Raw genomic sequence first — 8,879 nt, 5'->3', positions numbered from 1 at the left:
TAAATAGCAAACCCAATCCTACTAAAAACGAAGCGTTGGGCCGTAGGAGCCGAACAAGTACCATTTACAACATGCTGAACCCTGCTCAGAAAATTCACAGCCTCTGGGGCTAGAAACCTAAATGTATCAAAAGCAAAAGGGAGAAACATACGTTGGTTCTCCAAACAGGCTTTCTCGTGTTTAACAACTTTACTTAATAAAAAGCCTGGTCACATGGAAGGTGATTGCAAGAGGAAAACGATGGTGTGTTTTGAGTGTTGGGAAAAAGGACATTTTAGTACTGAGTGTCCAAAGAGGAAGCCAATGGTCACCATGGCTGGAGCAAGTGGAAATGGTGCAAAAACAGATGACCGAAAGAGAAATGCCCAATTCTTTATGCTCGATACACAAAAAGCAGCAGAGATACCGGACGTTATTACCGGTACGTTTCCTATCAATAACGTTTACGCTAGGGTATTATTTGACTCAGGTGCTAACCAGAGTTTCATAAATCATAAATTCTATAATCTGTTAAACGAACCTGTAGTAAAATTAGATAATTATTATGAAGTTGAAACAGCCAATGGAGATCTAATTAGAATACATGAGGCCTTAAGTAATGCAACAATTTCATTAGCCAGTTATGACATACCGATACAACTATTACCTATGACCTTACCAGGATTTGATGTAGTTTTAGGTATGGATTGGTTGGCAATGAACCAAGCCCATATTCTATGTAGTGATAATGTGATTGAAATTCGAACACCAAATAGTAAAATCATTCGGATAATTGGAGATAAAGAGGCAGAAAAAGTTGGAATAATTTCAAAAGTAAAAGCCAGTCGTTGCTTAAGTAAGGAATGCCTTGCTTTCATGGCTTTTGTAACCAAAGAACCCGAACCAAAGAAGATAGAAGAAGTACCAGTTGTTTCAGAATTCAAGGATGTATTTCCTGATGAGTTACTAGGAATTCCGCCAGACAGAGAGGTAGAGTTTAAAATTGATTTAGTACAAGGAACCTCACCAATAGCTAAGTCTCCTTATAGACTGGCACCCACTGAAATGAAAGAATTGAAAAAGCAATTGGATGAATTGTTAGAAAAAGAATTTATACGACCAAGTTCTTCACCGTGGGGAGCTCCGATTGTTAAAAAGAAAGATGGTTCGATGAGAAAGTGTATAGATTATTGGGAGCTTAATAAGGTCACAATCAAGAATAAATATCCTCTTCCCATGATTGACGATCTGTTTGATCAACTTCAAGGTGCAAGTCATTTTTCTAAAATTGATCTTAGATATGGATATCATCAATTAAAGGTCCAAGAAGAAGATATACCGAAAACAACATTTAGAACAAGATACGGACGTTATGAGTTCATCGTTATGCCATTCGGACTCACTAATGCTCTGACAGCCTTTATGGATATGATGAACCAAATTTGTAAGCCACATCTTGATAAGTTTGTCATTGTGTTCATTGATGATATTCTCATATATTCGAAAACCGAAGAAGATCACCAAATTCATTTAAGGATTATGTTGGAAACTTTGAGAAGAGAAAAGTTATATGCTAAATTCTCTAAGTGTGAATTTTGGTTTCCGGAAATTCAATTTTTTGGTCGTATTGTAAATGAAAAAGGAATTCAAGTTGACCCAGCTAAGATAAAAGCAATAACCAAATGGGAGTAACCGAAGACGCCAAGCCAAGTGAAAAGTTTTCTAGGCTTAGCTGGATACTACTGGAGGTTTATTGAAAAATTTTCAAGAATAGATGTCCCTTTAACTTCACTTACTCGAAAGTTTGTTAAATTTGAATGGGGACCAAAGCAAGAAGAAGCATTCGAGATATTGAAACAAGAATTAACAAATGCGCCAATCTTGTCTTTACCAGAAGGTCAGGATAACTTTACCATATACTGTGATGCTTCGCACACGGGTATGGGATGTGGTTTGATGCAAGGAAAGAAAGTCATTGCATATGATTCAAGACAATTGAATGTCCATGAAAAGAATTACACCACACATGATCTTGAATTAGGCGCTATTGTAACATCTCAGATTTTTCTTATTTGTATTCATTTAAGTTTAAACCGATTCGGGAACATAATTCGGATCTTTCAAACTATTTAAATATTGTATTTATTGGTTTTTAACTTATTTTATAATTTCATAACTTTCAATTATGCCAATCGCTTAAAACGGCTAAAAATCGCATTTTCAGGAACTACAGGGACTAGTTTTGCCAATTCTTTCCTATTTTCGATTAAATTAACGAAACTTAAGCTCCAAGATATGTCAACTAATTTTATAAAACATTCAAATTTCGTTTTATTTCCGTACAAACCGAAATCTTTAAGTTATTATACCCGATTTTGTCATTAATTGATTGTTTGGTTTCCTAAAATAGTTATTTCCTAATAAACAAGCCTTAACCCTTAATATTTAAACAAGGCATATCATAAAACCTTAAATTATTACTCCAATATCAGCCAGCATCCCTATATCCCATGAAATTCCTTTCCCCATTGTCGGTTTCTTCAAGAATTTATCAAGTTCGTATTGCTTCATTGACTTTCAAGCTTCAAGACCCTTTGACCTTGATTTTCTCTTGTTCCATTCATCGTTTGGGTAAGTAGTCTTCTTCAATATTGTAGATTTTTATTTGTAGAACAAAAGTACTCAATCAATTTTGTTGATTGAGGGAGTCTCGGTGGTCAATTGGACTCAAACCCGTTTATAGGCATAACAGTCAAGAAGTTTGACTACACGTTTTCTCATACTTCTGTTTGGATTCAACATTCGGTCCATAAGACTTTTATTCTCATAACGAAATTTTAAGGCTATTGCCCAAAACCCGACTTCCGACTCAATGTTCGGATTCTGGTCAGTATCAGCTCGTTTAAGTGTTTAAATCAACATAACTAGAGTTCTACTCATCCGTTTGGATTGATTCCAGCGGCATTAAGTTCATTTTTATTTGTAGTTTCATATCACAAAGTTTTAGGTTCTGATTTGTTATCTCGTTGGACGCATTAGTGGACGACTCGCTTAAACCTTACTCGTTTATTCGTAGTTATATTCACTTGCCTATAATCTAAGGTGAGTTTGATTATTCTCCTTTTTATCTACATTTTTCAAACATTTTTGGGGACATATGCATACTTACTCATATTTTCTATCCTATATATATACACAAAATCCCAAACATAATCATTGTGTGAATATCAGTTGAATGCTATTAGCTAATTTCTACATGTTTAATTGTTTACTTGACAACATTTGGAGATTCCCATTAGTATGATCATACTGTCTTAGTAACAGGAGCCCAATTCGCTTGGCAAAGGTAAACCGACAATTTTAGTCATTGTAATCAATGCCTGATTCGCTTGGCAATGATTCATTGGCACAGTAGCGCGATTTGGTTATATACATGTTTTGTTATGATTTGATGGATTATTAATGGTTGGTTTGCGCATTTATCACTTATCAATTATATATATATATATATATATATATATTATTTTTTGTGTTAAAATTGGTGATTATCTCACTTAACATGTGTTGTTGACAAACTCCATTTTCTACGCATATGCAGGTTGCTTAAATTGAAGTATGGATATTTAGTCAAGACCATAGGTTATAATGAAGACGATTGTTAAATCATGTTTATAATCATGTATTTGAATTGTTTTGTAATGTTTGTAAGTGTGTGTGTATATTTGAATTAAAATAATTAATTAGATATTGTCACTTTTATATTATGATAGTATCTTCAAACTGTGAGCAATCGGTTTGCACCCTGGCATTTCCGCCTTAGGTTGGGGTGTGACAGATCGGTATCAGAGTCGAAGGTTGTAAGATAGTTCGTTAGAAATGGTCCTAGACATATGTTAGGAACCCTATACGTGCTTATCTGAACTTCCTTATGTGCTATTTAATAAATTGTTTACAACTTACTTGGATTAATTATTTTATTGCATTGTATTTTATTTATTTATTGCACACACACACAAATTCTGAGGCTATGCCTCACATTCAAAATATTTTTTTAAATCTTATTTTTGGTAGTTTGCCTTTTATTGTGGGAAATTCCTTAAGAATTCCCGTATCTTGTTTTGTTTCTTCACCTTAAAGCATGGGGGTATGACCAATGTCGTACAACCATAACTTTAAGTGGTATCCGTAATCGGTTAAACGGTTTCGTGGTAAACATAACCGGCTAAACGGTTATACTTCCAAATGGTGTTTTTAAATTATTTTTAAAGGCTTTATTGGGTGAAACCATGGAAATCCATGGGCACTCCAACTATCCATTTCTTAAACCATTTTCGATTTGATTTTTGGGTTGGAACGTATCGTCCAGGGTGGTTCCCGAGATACACCAACTACTTATATTTGATTCGTTGATTCGATATTTAGTTGGTTCGGTTAAATGCCATGTAATGCTCATGGTCCGAACAACTCCATTGATTCGATAATTCGTTAATTAGTTGGGGCAGTTAAATGCCATGTACACGCTCATGGGCTGACCAACTCAATTGTTTATTACTCGTTATTTGAATTGGGCCAACAAATTGCCATGGAACGCTCATGGGAGGCCATTCACAAACTTTATGTTGTTTTATTTAGTTGGGCTATTCAAATTTCCATGGAAAGCTCAGGGGAGGCCAACTGATTGAGCATGTTTTGTTATTTAAATTGGGTTCTTAAGCTACCATGGGAAGCCCATAGAAAGCCCAACCCAGTAACATTTTACTTTTGAACTTTTTACAAACATTATTTATTAAATTAAAAATCTCCAAAAATTACTCACATTATTTTAAATCCCGACTCGTCCTCGAGTCATTACTTGCACAATTCTATTTAAGTACATTTCTCTATTATCTCCCATCAACTCATTTCCACAACTTACCCATCATCTCATTAAAATTTCATCCTTGGTACTCGTAGAATGTCTTCCCTAGTAAATCATATTCATAATCAACGTCGTTCACCTATTTCTCGTGATTGTTGTTTGACTACTAGAATCGACAAGGAGTTTGCTGCTGTATTCCGTTAACCAAACGACCGCCAATCTCGACAAACTAAAATACACCGAACAAGAAATCTTATACTAACTCATATCCATTATATATATATATATATGTATATATTATATATATATGTATATGTGTACATATATATATATTATTTAAATCATCTTTTCTTATTTAAATCCATATTCTCAAACTATAAATTTCTAAGTGCATTTAAATACTTACCCTCAATTTTAACTATAAGTATTTTTTTTTTCTTCATGTCTTTCCTCAACTTCATGTAGTTTTCACAACTTACTTTCCATTTTATAAATCTTTATTATCAAAAATTCAATTATGGTAAATTTTATTATTATTAAACTAAATTTTGCATCCTCTAAACTTAATTTTCATTTTAAATTAAAATTTTTCATTAATTAATTTAACTTTTATCATTAAATTGACTTTCTGATTGCATCTCCATCGTAAATATTTCTACCCCCCACTTTGATTTTGATACACTTTAAAAATTTTGAACGTTTTAAATGATAAATTCGTAGTTGTTAGAATAGTCATGGTGGTTCATGCATATCTAGCCTCACATTTATCTTATTTTATTATGATATTTTACACTTATTTTTGGTATCACAATTAATTTAAAATTTGTTATTTACTTGAAATTCCATTATAAACCATCGATAATTCAATTTACATATTTCCTAATATTTATAACGATTTTGTGAAAAAGAAAAAATCCACGATTTTCCAAGTTAATCTAATTTAATATCTTCAATTACCCACTTTATATTTTATCTAATTTTAAAATATTTAATTGGAATAGGATTATCTCGGTGATTCGGGAATATTCGCTTCCCAATTTAATCCATTGACGATTTATTCAAATACATATATTTTCTCATTATCATTAATATTTAAATTATTAATTCCTAAATATTATAATATTTTAGAATATCTTAATCGAATTAATATCATCTCTAAATCATAAACTTGAAAAGCTATAACTTTATATTAACTTCTCTTCAACCTCATAAGTACTCAAATTAACCAAACACGACTCATCAAAATTTTTGTTAACTATTTTTAAACTTATACTCTCGACTTTAAAAATTCTATTCCTAATGATTTTGATCTTTAAAAATTCCACATGTTATTAACTATTTTAAGATTTGTTATAAATTAAACTTTTGCGCATACCATCTCATGAATCAAGTTCCTTTATCTATTAAGGTTAACTACATATAATATTCCACTCTTAGCTTATTCTCAATCATCATAATTCATTTTAAATGTCTGTTTCAAGAAATCCATTTCAATCTCTGAAGTTCATATCTTTGCCATAAAAGACGTCTTAGAAATTACGCGGTTTTAATAATCCAACTCGAACATTTAAGTATCTCCTAAGTTATATTTAAAATTATCAAAACGTTTGTTTCTTTCAAAATGATGGTGTTAAATGTTTTATAACCCACATGATAAAGCGAGTTATGCGGACCATCCGACGATAAGAGTAATTATGGTCCGAAACATAATTATTCAAGTCCTCGCATGGAAATCATAATACGTATAAATATGTGTCATGATTTAGAACCTAAGGTAGCTTGGGTGAAGGTACGAATGATGAGATGATAAGGACATAGTGGATACGCCGCTGGTACATCTTATATATAAGTGCCCTTATCGGATTGTCATTTGAAGCGTTGCTTCGGTTATTAGAAGTTCTATGTAAAGATATTTTCCTTAAAATTTTAAAGTGTTTTCAAAACGATGATGTTTTGGTTTTCCTTAATTTCGGGACGAAATTCCCTAAAGTAGGGGAGACTGTAACATCTCGCATTTTTCGTATTTTTATTCATTTAAGTTTAAACCGATTCGGAATGTAATTCGGATCTTTCAAACTATTTAAATTTTGTATTTATTGGTATTTAACTTATTTTATAATTTCATAACTTTCAATTATGCCAATCGCTTAAAACGGCTAAAAATCGCATTTTCGGGAACTATAGGGACTAGTTTTGCCAATTCTTTCCTATTTTCGATTAAATTAACGAAACTTAAGCTCCAAGATATGTCAACTAATTTTATAAAACATTCAAATTTAGTTTTATTTCTGTACAAACCGAAATCTTTAAGTTGTTATACCCGATTTTGTCATTAATTGATTGTTCGGTTTCCTAAAATAGTTATTTCCTAATAAACAAGCCTTAACCCTTAATATTTAAACAAGGCATATCATAAAATACTAAATTATTACTCCAATATCAGCACCATCCCTATCCCACGAAATTCCTTTTCCCATTGTCTGTTTCTTTAAGAATTTATCAAGTTCGTATTATTTCGTTGACTTTCAAGCTTCAAGACCCTTTGACCTTGATTTTCTTTTGTTCCATTCATCGTTTGGGTAAGTTGTCTTCTTCAATATTGTAGATTATTTGTAGAACAAAAGCCCTCAATCAATTTTGCTGATTGAGGGAGTCTCGGTGGTCAATTGGACTAAAACCCGTTTAAGGGCATAACAGTCAACAAGTTTGACTACACGTTTTCTCATACTTCTGGTCGGATTCAACGTTCGGTCCAGAAGACCTTTATTCTCGTAACGAAATTTTAAGGCTGTTGCCCAAAACCCGAATTCCGACTCGCTGTTTGGATTCTGGTCAGTACCAGGTCGCTCAAGCGTTTAATTTAACATAACTAGAGTTCTACTCATCCATTTGGATTGATTCCTGCGGCATTAAGTTCTTTTTTATTTATAGTTTCATATCACAAAGTTTCAAGTTCTAATTTGTTATTTCGTTGGACGCGTTAGTGGACGACTCGCTTAAACCTTACTCATTTATTCGTAGTTATATTCACTTGCCTTTAATCTAAGGTGAGTTTGATCATTCCCCTTTTTATCTACTGTATTAAAAAATTTTGGGGACATATGCGCACTTACTCATACTTTCTATCCTATATATATACACAAAATCCCAAACATAATCATTGTGTGAATATCAGCTGAATGTTATTTGCTAATTGCTACATGTTTAATTGTTTACTTGACAACATTTGGAGATTCTCATTAGTATGATCATACTATCGTCTTAGTAACCAGAGCCTGATTCGTTTGGAAAAGGTAAACCGACAATTTTAGTCATTGTAATCAATGCCCGATTCTCTTGGCAACGATTCATTGGCACAGTAAGCGCGATTTGGTTATATACGTGTTTTGTTATGATTTCATTTATTATTATCACATGGTTGGTTTGCGCATTTATCACTTATCATTTATCAATTATCTATATATATATATATATATATATATATATATATATTATATATTATTTGTTGTGCCAAAATTGGTGATCATCTCACTCAACATGTGTTGTTGACATACTCCATTTTCTACGCATATGCAGGTTGCTTAAATTGAAGTATGGATATTTAGTCAAGACCATAGGTTATAATGAAGACGATCGTTAAATCATGTTTATAATCATGTATTTGAATTGTTTTGTAATGTTTGTAAACGTGTGTGTATATTTGAATTAAAATAATTAATTAGATATTGTCACTTTTATATTATGATAGTATCTTCGAGCTGTGAGCAATCGGTTTGAACCCTGGAGTTTCCGCCTTAGGTTGGGGTGTGTGACAGCTATAATCTTTGCATTAAAGTTATGGCGACATAATTTGTATGGTGTGAAGTTTACCATGTACACTGATCTTAAGAGTTTCAAGCATATTTTTGATCAGAAGGAATTAAATATGAGGCAAAGGCATTGGATGGAGACTCTCAATGATTATGCCTGTGAAATTGTATATCATGAAGGAAAAGCCAACGTTGTGGCAGATGCTTTGAGCAGAAAAGAACATGACAAACCA

General features: G+C 32.4%; 1 protein-coding gene across 1 annotated transcript; it reads left to right on the top strand.

Annotated features, from left to right (window-relative positions):
- Nucleotides 1–213: 213 nt before the first annotated feature.
- On the top strand, nt 214–1,671 carry LOC143607199 (uncharacterized). The gene is made up of 2 exons (XM_077082734.1): nt 214–1,076; nt 1,278–1,671. The coding sequence occupies exons 1-2, from the start codon at nt 214–216 to the stop codon at nt 1,669–1,671; spliced, it is 1,257 nt and encodes a 418-aa protein (XP_076938849.1).
- Nucleotides 1,672–8,879: the final 7,208 nt, after the last annotated feature.

Source organism: Bidens hawaiensis, unplaced genomic scaffold (assembly GCF_021521415.1).
Source record: "Bidens hawaiensis isolate Kalapana, Puna unplaced genomic scaffold, B.hawaiensis_p1.1 tig00080267_1, whole genome shotgun sequence".
In the NCBI taxonomy this organism is placed as follows: domain Eukaryota; kingdom Viridiplantae; phylum Streptophyta; class Magnoliopsida; order Asterales; family Asteraceae; genus Bidens; species Bidens hawaiensis.
This window is presented reverse-complemented; position numbering and strand designations above follow the sequence as displayed.

Coding starts and splice junctions, on each gene's coding strand:
- LOC143607199 (XM_077082734.1), top strand. CDS start 214: ATGGAAGGTGATTGCAAGAGGAAAACGATGGTGTGTTTTGAGTGTTGG. Junction 1,077..1,277: donor AAAAAGCAATTGGATGAATT/GTTAGAAAAAGA, acceptor AATTGATCTTAG/ATATGGATATCATCAATTAA.